This window comes from Rattus norvegicus, chromosome 15 (genome assembly GCF_036323735.1).
Source record: "Rattus norvegicus strain BN/NHsdMcwi chromosome 15, GRCr8, whole genome shotgun sequence".
NCBI classification, from domain to species: Eukaryota; Metazoa; Chordata; class Mammalia; order Rodentia; family Muridae; genus Rattus; species Rattus norvegicus.
The window spans coordinates 61120704-61134758 of NC_086033.1; the positions used below are offsets into that span (position 1 = coordinate 61120704).

General features: G+C 37.1%; 1 protein-coding gene across 6 annotated transcripts in view; it reads right to left on the bottom strand.

Annotated features, from left to right (window-relative positions):
* Naa16 (N(alpha)-acetyltransferase 16, NatA auxiliary subunit) overlaps window positions 1-14055 on the bottom strand; it is a 59276-nt gene continuing 45221 nt past the window's right edge. For 3 of the 6 annotated variants that reach the window (XR_010057851.1, XR_010057849.1, XM_039094047.2), the window contains one exon: window positions 10416-10629. Coding sequence is in view for 1 of the 6 variants with exons in the window: in NM_001399534.1 (NP_001386463.1) it covers window positions 1072-1269; window positions 1773-1870; window positions 4843-4986; window positions 5330-5428; window positions 6146-6254; window positions 8603-8796; window positions 10416-10629 (1056 nt within the window). In the remaining 5 variants the exon portion in view is untranslated. Of the gene's footprint in view, window positions 1270-1772; window positions 1871-4842; window positions 4987-5329; window positions 5429-6145; window positions 6255-8602; window positions 8797-10415; window positions 10630-14055 lie in introns of those variants that run through there. The other 3 variants (XR_010057850.1, XM_063274645.1, NM_001399534.1) reach the window with 2 other exon arrangements.

Below are 14055 nucleotides of genomic sequence, written 5' to 3' on the forward strand. Positions count from 1 at the left end.
TCTGTATGAAATAATTTATTGTAGCATTGTCAAGATTGGCATTATTTTACAGTATTTTTTTTTCTCTTCAAGAACTACGAGTCTAAAGAAATAAAGGAAAACTACTTTAATTAGAACTATCTAAATAAAATCTTCTGTTTTGGTTTATATCAGATAGATTTACAGACATATTGTCACTGAGAAATAGAGTGATTCCATTATATAAAATATGGCAAAAAGGGTCCCCCCAAATACTGTTCAACAACACTATGGTTTAATAGTTTAATTATAGTTTAAATTCTCATCTGAGAAACCTAAAAATGTACTGAATGGCTTGTGTGGGGACAGTGCTGTGTTTTAATTTGTACTTTGCCCAATCATCCTCCCTTGAAGAAAACTCAGGGTAAGCTACTTGCTAAACTCTCTAAGTAACTCAATCAAGAAAACACAATTGCTATTCAATAAAAAAAAAATCCAATTTAAGAAAAGAAAAAGAAAACAATTCCTCTACAATAGTCTGTAAGACCAGAATAGATACACAACAAATTTAATGGTTAAATTTACATGATTAAGAGGCAAACCAGTCTTCACATTCTGAATCAACATAACACTGGTGTATCCTTATTCTACCATAAAGTATCACGTTTATGGCTATGACAAAGGGAATAACCATACAAGTTAAGGTAAAAAGGGAACAAATCACATTATCTACCAAGATGGAAAATATGGCTGTTTCTTAACATTCAGTTAACACTTCAAATAATCAAATAAACAAGAGGTCAAAACAGATTCTGAAAGTAGGCCCTAAAGGAAACAGTGTAAGAAGGCTGTCTATACCTTAATCAGCAACTGAAGTCTATAATACAGAAGCAACAACACTCATAGCTCAGGAGTGTGGGACTGCACAAGTATCAACAGGTAACTGTAACAGACGTCTATGTAAACTGGAGGCCAGACACAGCATAAAATAAGCTTACACAATATTCCATTTAAAACTTCTATCCAAATATTTTATTTCATAGCAGTTTAAAATGTACAGAAACCCTGATGTGAATTCAGCTAAGAGTCTGTAGGAGCAGCTTCTCACAAGGTTCAGATTTCATTCGTTAAGAGCTTGTGCTCAGCTGTGTGGTTCAGTTCAGTGCTGAGACCCAGGGCTTCATTGGCAGCAGGCAGGAAAGCAGGTGTCAGTGGAAACAGGTTATGGCAGGTCTTCCTGTACTCTTCATACTGGGAACTACAGTTCCCAAAGCTGCCGTCCTGCAGTGCCTCAGAAACCTTTATTAGAGTCTAGTGACAAAAGGAGAAAAGACCAACTGTGTAAAGATAAAGCAGCTCATCTAATAGTAAGTGTAACCAACAGAGACAACTTGTCCCCCAGAAAGACTGCAGTAGCCTCTTCCTATCTACAGTGAGCAATCACTTCAAATGAAGAATGCTAACGTCAAACTCTGAGATGGGTATGGTGGCAAAGGTCCCTCTGATCCCAGCACTCGGGGCTGAAGTAGGATTCCAACTTCAAGTTCTGTATAAAAAGGCACTCAAGTGCCTCTATGGATGAGCGAGGATGTGGTACCTACCTCATGCTTTGTTATTTCAGTTAACTCACACTCAAGTGTATAACAGCTATCACTTGCACATCTATAGCCTGCCTGAAGCCACACAGGTAACAATGGATAAAGTAAGATTTGCATTCAGGCTGAGCTCTTTAACCCACTTAAAACTATTGTTGTAAAGATATATGTTTTGTTAGCCCTTGCAAGACCTATAAATCAATCTGTGAAGAATCTTACCTTCACATTTTTATTTTTTATAGTTTCATCCAACCTAGTGGCTGTAGCAATTGCTTTCTCTTGCCTTGACTTGTCCAGAAAATACATCATTTTAGCACCTGAAATTCCAAGACATTACAGGATGAGTGACTCTGAAGACTTACATTCATCTGACTTACACTGACCACTCGGATGTGGCTTAAAGTGTTTAATAACTCAGTGGTGGGCTGGAGCTGGCATCAACCAGCTTTAGGCAGCCAATCGTGACAATTTCTTCCTATTCAATAACAGCTCACTGAACCTTTTGGCTATATTGAGACTGTGAGTTACCATGGCAAAACGATCAGAAGAGAAGGTAAGAGCTCTTGCTGCTCTTCTGGAGGACTCAGGTTTGGTTCCCAGCACCTATGTAGCAGCGCACAATCTGTAACTCCAGTTCCAGGGAATCTGACCCCCCTCTTCCGGCCTCCACAGACACTGCGCTCATGTGCATCAACACACACACAGGTAAACACTCATTCACATAACATTTTTAAACACATTATCAGAGTTTCTCCTTCACAGTTATTAAACACTTACTGAAAAAAGCCTAATTTGACAATTTCTGTGATTTTAAAATACAAATGTACAGGGCTTAAGACCATCAGTCATTTCAGCTGGAACCACTTTTACACAGCACAGAGCCTTAAGTAGAGTGTCTAAAGAGCAAGTTATTGTCATGGAGGGCTGTACTCAAAGAAAGGTCTTTCCACAATCATGAAGAAGGGAACTTTTAAAAGCTATTTAGAATAAAACAAAACACAGTTCATACATGTCCTATAAATATGGTCATGTTCACAGTCTCACTATATTCTTATTGATGTACATTATCTGGCAATAATTTGTTGAGAATACTATATAATATTAACTTACACTTACAAAATGGTCTTTTGACTTTGTTTTATTCTTATATGGTAGACATTTTCCTTTTCCTTAGAATTTCATTTAATATTTCAAAAGCAATTTCTCACAATTATTTAAATGTTTTCTATTATCTCGATTTTCTAAAAATTATTGCTTCCACCTATTACTTTTTTTTTTTTTTACTATTTTTTTTTTTTTTTTTTTTTTTACTATTTTTAAGATATGTGTGTGTTTCTGTGTGGGGGTTATGAGTGAGTCACAGGAAGCCACAGAAGCCAGAGGTGTTGAATTCCCCCTGGAGCTGGACTGCTGCTGAGAGGCTGAAAATCTACTGCAGATCACCTGGAAGAGCAACACATATGTGCTCTTAAAAACCGAGCCATCTCTCCAACCTGTCCTCTGCTCTTAAAGAGAAATTCTCTGCTCTTTCTGCCTAGAAATGTAATTTATTATTAATGTAAGCATTTCTTCCAAATATGTCAGAATGGAGACTTCTGCTTTAACAACAAAGTTCAGATTAAAATAATCTATATCTAAATATGGCATACAGTAGAGCAGTTAATTTGGTACAACTTTCATTTTGTCTTCAACTCCTTTCCAACATCTTTCCTCTAGTGTTCATTAATGCTGCCCTTAACATTTTAGGTATTTGTGCAAACAGCGTAAAGTCCTTTCCATAACAAGACAGGATACAAGTAAATTTTCAAGATAAAAAGTAGATAAAGAAAGGCTAGGAATGAAGCCTAACTTGCATGAGGCCTGGGCTCAGTTTTCAGCACTGCATAAAACTGGAAGTGGTGGCACACGGCTATAATCTCAGTACTCAGGGTGTAAAAGCAGTGAGAAGTTCCAGGTTATCCGTGGCTCTAAGAGGCCAACGGAAAAGATATTACACAATCCATCAAACAAAACAAACAAACAAACAAACAAAAAACCCAAAAAGCGGGGCTGGGGGTTTAGCTCAGTGGTAGAGCGCTTACCTAGGAAGCGCAAGGCCCTGGGTTCGGTCCCCAGCTCCGAAAAAAAGAACCAAAAAAAAAAAAAAAAAAAAAAAAAACCCCAAAAAGCCTAAGAGCAATAAAGATTTGAGGAAAAAATTGGCTCATAGTCCAAAGTCAATGTTAAAGTTTTGGTATAAACTTCCTTTCAGACTTTTTCCCAGGCATATTTTTACATAGCTGAGATTTATTGTTTGTTAATCTCTGCATATGTATTATAAGAATTATTTATAACCAGGGAGATGTAATCCCAGCATTTAAGTCAAAGCAGGAAGATTAAGTCCAAACTCAACTACATACTAGATTCAAAGCCAGCCTGGGATGCATGACACCTTATCTCAAAACAAGACAAAACATACAAAAAAAGGCTGTTACTATTATTATAAAATGTTTGAATAAACACTGGTTTAAACGACTACTTGGTATTTCAGTCTACCATTGACTGCTGTTATCTCTGAACATACATTTTAGTCCATTTTCTTTCCCCCAAATTTACATACATTTTAGTAGGTATGTTTGCATTGAAAGCTTTCTTTGCTTGGAATAATTTGGTTTGAGCCAGGGTCTGTGTATATAGCCAACTGTGTATAAGGCAAACGTACTGCCCTGCACCAGCATGTGGAGCCCCAGGGATTATAACTGAAAACTACTACCCTCAGCTGGGTTACGTTACTTACAAAGTACGACTACAGAATGGAAAGACACACGTAATATCCAACTTTTAAACAAATATTTATATATATATGTAAACATATATAAATAAATATAAATAAATAATATATATGTATATGTATATGTGTGTGTGTGTGTGTGTGTGTGTGTGTGTGTGTGTGTGTGCTGCACACAGAAGTCAGAGGAGAGCACTAGATCCCCTAGTGGAACTGGAGTTAAGGATGGTTGTGAACTACCATGTGGGGGTCTGAAAACTAAACTGGGGTCCTCTGCAAGAGCAGCAGCACTCTTAACTGCTAAGCCATCTCTATCCCCTAAAATGTGTAACTTTTAACAAGACAGACAAATTGCTTTCCCAGTGATGGTGCAAACCATGTCCAAGAGTGCTGCTTACTAAATATACTCTCCTCTCCTTTTTGACAACAACACTCTGGCTAGTTACACCCTATGGATGGTCCTGTGCTATTTTCTTTTTTCCTCTGGAAATTAAGTAGACTGAGTGTTTTCCAAATACAAACCTGCAAGCAGATGCTGAAGAGAGGTAGCGTTGTGTTTGAGAAAATCCTCATTAAAGCTGTGCACATCTTTGTCGACAAATATCTTCTTCATTTCTTGAGCTAAAACTGTGCTCACGATGTCTGGGAGATTACTGTGATTAGATACTACAAAAAACCAAAAACAGGTGGATTTGTTTTTCATGGACTTGGATGGGGGAACAACTGAAAGATTTTTATACTTAGGATGTTAAGCTTAATGTATATATATATACCCATACACACAGAGACAGTAAAATTACTTTCTCCTTTGAAACATTAATAGTCTAGTCAAAAATGCACTAATTGTATATCTCATTTCTTAATTACAGGTATACCACCATTTGAGTATCAGGTAAACATCTGGTTTGGTTAGATCTCTGCAGTCTCTTCCCTGTCTTGTTAAATGGAAGATGGCTTATATTTGCTTCTCATAGTTCCATGCATATAAACATCTCCTCCTTATACTTACCAGATTTAGAAAATTTAATCAAGCATTCATGTAACCAAGGGTTATTACTGTCAATGGCAAAGGCTCGTTTAACAGACTGCAACATTAGCAAAAACTTCCCTGTGCCAGAAAAACAAAACAAAATGAAGCATGAGCATTTGTGTTATCTTCACTTATTCATTTTAAGAACCTACTTTAAAAAAACACGTGAGAAAAATTTAAAATTAATTTGCATTATCCAATTTTTTGCTTTCTGAAGAAAAATTTAAAAAATTGTTTCACATAGATGTTTTAGTTAGGTTTCTACTGCTGTGATAAACACATGACCAAGTGCGACTTGGAAAGGGTATGTCATCATATAGCTGGGAGCTCATTACCCAGGGACGTCAGAGACAGCTTCACCCTGAGGTCTGAGGGAGGCCATGGAAGAACGCTGCTTCCTGGGCTGCTCCTCATGGTTTGTTCAGCTCGCTTTCTTATACTTCAAAGAACCACCAGCCTGTGGGTAGCACTGCCTACAGTGAGCTGGACTCTTCCAGATCAATCTGGAAATGTGTGAGGATATTTCTTCATGTGAAACTCCCTCCTCCCAACCGGCTTCGGTGTGTGCTGACACAGAACCGGCCAGCACATGCAAACAATCTGTATATTGTTCACACTAGGCTCACAGCAAATTTTAGAATCAACATTATAAAGGTTAGAAGCTGAACTCAAGGCTAGGAGTGGGCAGCTCAATGAAAAAGCACGTGCCCAGAATGTATGAGGCCCTATGTACCATAAAAAACAAAACAACAATTAACGGACATATACAAACCTCAATTCAAAACAATGTGTTACCTTTTCTAAAATATATTTCAAAGGCCAGCAGGTGGGTATAAATGTTATCTGCAGCAAGGGTTTTTAGAGGAGTGAGGAACTTGATGGCTTCTTCTAATGGATTGTCAACCTATTTTGAAGCAGAAAGGAAAACTTTTATATTTAAAAAGCAGGTAACACAAGCCAAATTCCCCCTCAAGTTTACATATACAGATGTATAACTATTTGTACACTTTCTTTTATAACTAAACAAGCATGAAACATTTAAGAATTATCACCTATACAACACGATCAGGGGATAGAGAGATACCTCAGCTGTTATGAGGACCCAGCTCCTAGAACCACGGTAGGTGGCTCAAAACCACCTGTTACTCCAGCTCCAGGAGATCCGATGCCCTCTACCAGGCTCCATAAGCCACCTCATTCCATACGTACATAAACAAATAATAAAGTTAATCTTTTTTTTTAAAGGTACATGACCAATAGTTTTATTTTTTTAACTCATTTATTCATTTTATGTATGTGAGTACACTGTAGCTGTCTTCAGACACACCAGAAGAGGGCATCGCATCCCATTACAGATGGTTGTGAGCCACCATGTGGTTGCTGGGAATTGAACTCAGAACCTCTGGAAGAGCAGTCGGTGAACCATTGGTCAATAGTTTTCAAAGTAGAAATAGCTACATTATTTTTATAACTATAAAATCAGTGTACTTTTATACAAATCAAGAACTATTTGAAATTATTCCACAGAATTTATGAAATTATACACCAAGTACTGGTAATGCCTTATATATTACAAATGTCAAAAAGAAGTAGGAAAATATCATAACTGGAAAAAACATAATGAAAAATCTTAGATATTTATTAGATTTCTAACGAATGAATCAAAGTTAAACATTTCTCTAAATCTGGTCCCAAAATAACTAACGTTTTGACAAGATCTTAGTTTTTAGGTACTGTTTTTAGAGCTAGATCGTTGTCTTAGTTTGGGTTTTACTGTTGGAAAAAGACCAAGGGAACTCTTATACATAAAACATATTTAATTGGGGTTGGCTTATAGTTTCAGAAGTTTAGTCCAATATCATCATGGTGGGAAGCATGGCAGTATCCAGGCAGACATGGTGCTAGAAGAGCCAAGAATTCACATTTTGATCAAAAGGCAGCCAGGAGGAGAAGACTCTCATTCCACATTAGTGGAACCTGAGCATTGGAGCCTCAAAGCCCACATTGCCACAGTGACACACTTCCTCCAACAAGGCCTCCGATTGTGCCATTCCCTGGGTCAAACATATTCAAACCATCAACCATTTATAGAGAGAGACAGATTAAACCGATAATTCCAGACTTTATAAACTATTATACTGCTGCTACAAATTCCAAAAACTAGGTGGCTTCTTAAACACTTCTTTCAGTTTTGTAGATTATAAGTCTCATACTAGTCTACTCATCAGGATTAAAAATCAACATGTCAGAAGGACTGCATGCCCTTTCATGGGTTCTAGGAAGAATCCCATTCCATGACTTTGTCTACTTCTAAAGGTGGCCCACATTTCTTTCTACTTTAAAAGCCAGCGACACCACATTAAGTCACTCTCACAGCACATCACCCTACCCTTGTCTGCTTTTCTCCACCATGACAGACCCTGTCTGACCACACTGGGCCTTATGGACATTTCAGACCTATCTCAGCTGTTCCCTCTTCTTTTTATTGAAAACATTTCTCCCCTCACATAATATATCCTGATTACAGATACCTCCCACCCTCTCTCCTCCCAGTTCCTCTTCACCTCCACTTTTTCTAGATCCACCCCTTTCTGTGTCTCTCATTAGAAAATGAACAGGTTTCCAAGAGATAATAACAAAATAAAATATAGTAAGATAAAACAGAAATAACACATTGGAATTGGACAAAACAAACAGAAAAAGCACAAAAAGCAGTGACCCATTCATTTGCACAGTCAGGAAGCCATAACATATACAAGCAAAGAATCTGCTTCTATGGCTGGCATCTTTTTTTTTTTTTTTTTTTTTGTTCTTTTTTTCGGAGCTGGGACCGAACCCAGGGCCTTGCGCTTCCTAGGTAAGCGCTCTACCACTGAGCTAAATCCCCAGCTATGGCTGGCATCTTAAGCTAATCTCTTCATTTTAAGATTGGCGTATTGCAACTTTAAATTCCACTTGATGGAATTAAAATTTCCCTTTGCCATGTACTCACATTCCAGGAATTAGAACATACCTTCAGAGAACCCTACTCTTGGGGGGTCCATGATAGTTCTATATATAAGTAGCATTAGCCACATTTTTGCCTATTTTGGACACTGCATATTACCATTCAAACAATACACAGTGGCTCTTATATGACTTGAAATATTGCAAGTAGCTTCTTTTTTATTTAAACATTTAAATACACTATGTCCAGAGCAGAATCAAATATCATAATTTTGCCATAAAACAATAGTTATAGACTCAACTCACCCTTTCCAGTTTTTCAGGAATAAGTTCTTCCTTATGACCACTGGTAACTTCTTCTTCTTCTTCTCTTTTTTTCTTTTGATTTTTCTGCTGACGTTCCCTTTCTGTGTGCTTTCTCTCTTCTTCTACCTTAGCCTTTTTCTGAGCTCTTCTTTGCTTGCTAAGCATTTTCTTCAGTTCTTTGGCTGACAGGTTTTCTATAAACATTCAAATATGCAAAACATCTGACTGTTGGTTTTCATTTTTTGTCTTTTTTACAATACACACTATTAATATAGCTTTCTTTTTGGAGAAAATGGGGGTTATCTATGTAAAAGGTTTTAGAAAGTATTTTTGTGACTAGCCAAAACATGGCACACAAAAGGCAGTCAATAAAAGTTGGTTGCATTAATAACTAAAACTAATTTCAACTAAGTCCTTCCTCTGTGTCAGCTTGACACAGTAGAGAATCACGAGACTATCTACATTAGGTTGGCTTGTGGACATGTCTATGGGAGACTGTCTTAATTATGCTAAACTGCGGTGGGAAGTTAGTGGCACTCTTTCCTGGGTTTGGATCCCATTGATTAAAGAGGAGAAAGCTGAGTACTGTGTGTTCATTCACTCTCTGTTCCTGACTGTGGCTATGACCAGCTGTTTTAAGTTCCTGCTGCCTTTGTCTTCCCTGCTATTATCCTAACCTGGAATTGTGAGTTAAAATAAGCCTTTATTCATTAGCTGCTTTGCCAGTATAGTTTATGACAATAAGAAACAAATGCAGTTTCCCACACAATAGATAACAGGCAAATCACTTTATCCCTCTCAACTTCAAGTTGTAAAACATGTACCAACTATGCTCTTGGGATGTTCCAAGGGTGAGAGAGAATGTATGTGATGAGATCCAAACTCCCTTTTATCTACTATATACTATACACTAGTACCAGTGACTGACAAGCAATAAAGGCAATCTTACTCCGTAAAGCAGACACCACACTCTGTAAGAACATGTATTTTCCTGAGGTTCTTATAGCTTTTAAAATTATATAATCATTTAATTATATAAAAACACACTTAATTATATATAATTATAAAAATAAATGTTTAATTAAGAACATTTATTAGTGTGTTTGTGGAAGTAGTGGCAGAGAAGAGGCTGAGATTAGGGGTGCATACCCTCTTGCATGTATAAAGGTCGGAGGAATGGAACTGATTCTCTCCTTCACAGGAGCTCCAGGCATCAAACTCCTATCATGAGGCTTGGGTGGCAAGAGTTTATCTGCTGAACCATCTCACCAGCCTTCAAAAGCCTTTTCTTCAATTAGCATTTAAAGAAAATAAAGTAGCATATAGACATTTATATTCTTTCTTAACTGATGCTACTAAAAACAGAACCAAAAGAGACAGTGCTTGATGTTGTCGTACACACATACACAGAGGCTGAGGCAGAACTATCAAGAATTTGAGGGCAGCTGGGCACTGGGGGACAGGAGGACACATGCAAGGCCTCTCACTTGGTTGATGGAGGTACATCAAGCTAATGTACAAAAGCCCTCAAAGAAAGATGAACTGTATTGGAAGTTTCTCTGGCTTTTTCCTAACGTATCTATTAGCCAATACTGTCTTCACATCCACTTGACAACATGTCTTTTATTGTTATTTTAGTTATACAAACATTTGGATTGAGGCAAAGCAATTTGATATAGTATGTAGTGTATGACTGATTAGGGTAGATAACATTTTTATCTCCTTAAACATGTGTTGATACAATTTTCCAAATAATATGTTAATCTCTTATAATATTCTCAAGTTTAGTATTCTTTTTAAACCTTTTCATTACCTGAATCTATGTCTTGTTGTTTGCTGTCACTGGTTAAAGGGTTATCGTGTAATTTCAAATATATTTCAATTGCTGATCTAGCAGCCTTGAAATAAAAAGTATGTCTTCTGAGAGTGTCTTCTAATCTCAAGAGGTCAACATAAGCACGGAGGGTCATCCTTCTCATGCAGTATGTGTGGAAGTCAAACTGATCATCGGTTATCTCAACAAAATGCTTAAAAACAAAACCACAAGATTATCCCTTACATTTATGTCAATAACTTTTACCTTTTAAAAGAAAACTGTATAAGAAAGAAAAACTGTAAAAGCCTCCAGAAGAATACAGTCACAGTTTCACTGGTTGCAATTGATTTACAGTATCATTTTTTACAGCTGCAAAACTGAACACACCTGATCTCAACTTAACAGGCTCTTCTATAATCCACCCTACTTCCTGATATCACAATTGTGATGATACTCTATTTGACAAGAGAGGTATCAGGTTATCTCATTGGTTATGTTGATGAAGTTTACCTCTGTACTCCAATATAAACCAGCAAGGCAGAGCTAATCACAACTATGAAGCTAACAGCATGCAGGTTCCCACTAAATGTTTACAAATCTGACTCATCTACTCCTCCCTGAGCTCTTTTCTTGTGTGGGCAAGACTCACCATCTTTAAGCCTCATCTCTACAGAGTGTAACACATAGCACAGTACCTACCAACTGGAAGGAAGGAGCTTATCATGCACAAGTCTTTGATTTCTTAGTGTCTTAATTATTTAATCTAGGGTAGGAATATATCTACATAGCAGTTTCTTAAGGTGATTGATCAAGCAACACATTTTAAAGTTTCTTCTCATTAACAAAGTATTATTACAAAGACAGCATTATGACTTTTTCTTAGCGAAGAAGCTCCCATTAACATATGAATATTCCATAAATTCTTAATTCGTAAGTCTTCATAATAACAAAAATAGTAACTTCTTCCTAAGAAGTAAGCTCAACACTTTCATCTAATTTCCAAAGGACTCACCACCTGAACTTCAAAGCTTAAGTAGTAGTTGCTTTCATGAAAAGAAGAAAATTCACCTTCAGTATGTACACAAAACAATTTTATAATTTAGTCCCCCCCCCCACATATATTTGTCCCTCTGCTTCCCCATTGCACTTTGGTTTCTCCAGACTCTATAGAAAAATGAAGTGTTCCACAGTCCCTTGGGGAGGAGGCGCACTGCAGTGGTCTAGTGACTAAGCAGAGGACACATTCTATCAATTATGCCTAACCACTTGATATTTTTAGTTATCTTGGTAATTAGAAACATGCTATATACACAAAAATCATACTAAATATCTAAGAGTTTAAGAAAAGAATTCTAAAAAGAATAAAAGTATAACACAGAGGACAAGCAACAGGAAAAAAATAAACATTTCATATTAGTTCACTTATTAGAAAATCATGTTTTAATGATATATTTGAAAATTAAGTTTTCAGAAATAAATTAGTAAGTAATCACATCAATTTATTTCTTAAAAATCGAAGGCTAACATTCATAATGGTGTTAGTGCTTTTCCTTAATGTAAACCAGGCTTACATAATCCAACACAGTTGGCTAAGGGAAAGAGCAATGCTAAGTCATGAAACACCATAAGATGAGAACATCTAAGGGAGTGCACGACATTATTTAAGTTGAGAAACATATGAGGGAGGGATGACAAGCTTCAAAAGATATTCCTAGAAATATCAGTAGATATGAATTTTAAGTCACACTTCAAAAGTAATCTGGAACCACAAACACTTATCCACCTCTTTATCAGTAACAGCCCACAGGCTGCCTCTCTCCAGTTGATGTCTTCCATAAACTGGGTGACCAACTTAGCCCAGTTTAACAGAAGTCTTCCCAGTTTTTCCAGTGAATACACTGTCTTGGAACCACTCGACCACAGGCAAACCTGGGTGTTTACTTACTCCATATAGATTTCAGTTTAAAAATAAAATTAAAAAGCTAGATAAAAATCAAAAAAAGGAGAATACTACAGCTACGGTTTGTTGATATTTTGCTTTGGAATAAACAGAGGTACTGCAGAATACTACATAAGCAACTAAATAAATAATTTCAATCCCTTTCTCCCCTGCCTGGCAGCCACTGTTAGCAGATAGTCAAAATTAGGCCTCACTGTGAACTTTGAAGCTAGCACTGACTACATAGCAAGACCCTCTCTCAACAAACAAATAGCAGAAAAAATAGGCATGATTTAAGACCAGTTGCCAAAGAATTAGGAAATGTTCCATCAAAGCTTTAGAATATAACTTTATTCAGGAATCGTGTGACACCCTCTTCTAGCCATTCCCCTGGTCTATTACGTCTCTGAATTCTTGGCTGAGACAATTAAAAACTTAAACAGAGAAAATAATAAATGTCCGTTCTTAAAAGTGGTGAATGGGGAGGGGACATGACTGGGAGGAGCAGATGAAAGGGAAACTGCAGTCAGGATGAGAGGATGGATGGATGGGTGGGTGGATGGATGGATGGATGGATGGATGGATGGATGGATGGATGGATGGATGGGTGGATGGATGGATGGATGGGTGGGTGGGTGGGTGGGTGGATGGATGGATGGATGGGTGGGTGGGTGGGTGGATGGATGGATGGGTAGATGGATGGGTGGGTGGGTGGGTGGATGGATGGATGGATGGATGGATGGATGGATGGATGGGTGGGTGGGTGGGTGGGGTAGATTGATTGATTGATAGGAAAAAAACCTATTCCTCTGAAGAATCTGAGATTCTTATAAAGAATAATCTGTGATTATAAAGCCTGTGAGAACTTAAAAAGATGCAATATGTTTTATTCTGGCAGAAATCCTAGAGTGAATGAACAATAAGAAATAATATATTATATGCCCTATATATTATATTATATATTATATTGTATGCCCTAACCCAAATAAATATAAGCCAGCACACTAAAGAGATCCCAATCAGTATTTAGAAAAAGAAAAATAATATAGGATGTTGCTGTGAACACAAGTTTATAGTAAGTACTTTGAAGACAGCTGTTTTGTTTAAAAAACTTAAACATCAGATTGGACTGGGCCACATGACCTTTACAGATAATCTTAAAATCCACTGAGAGGGTCAAACTAAAGACAGAAAAGGTACTATGGACAATTCCAGAATGCTAAAATTTCAACTCCAATTTCTAAGAAGCCATAACAGGAAGAGAAAGCTGAAACTACTTTTAAAGAGAGAGTTCTTGATTGAAACTGTCAGAGCAGAAAGATATATTCTTTATCCTTAGCTTTACTTCTATTTAAAAGATGCAAAATTTTATTTGTGATTGGTATTTATTTCCTTATTAAATATAAGCCAGGTATAAGTTAACTTATAAAGTAGTTACAAATCATGTTTGAGAGATGGGAGGTGCATGCCTTTAACCTCAACACTCAAGAGGCAGAGGCTGGGGGATTTCTGAGTTTTAGGCCAACATGGTCTAAACCTGGTCTACATGAAAGTAAGGAATACATGCATAGTGAGACTGTCTCCAGAAAATAAAAGTCATCTCTCAATTTTATACTTTTGCATGTGCGCATGAGAGTATGATGTGTGTATGGAGGTCAGAGAACAACCTCAGATGTCTTTCCCCAGGTGCCTTTGATT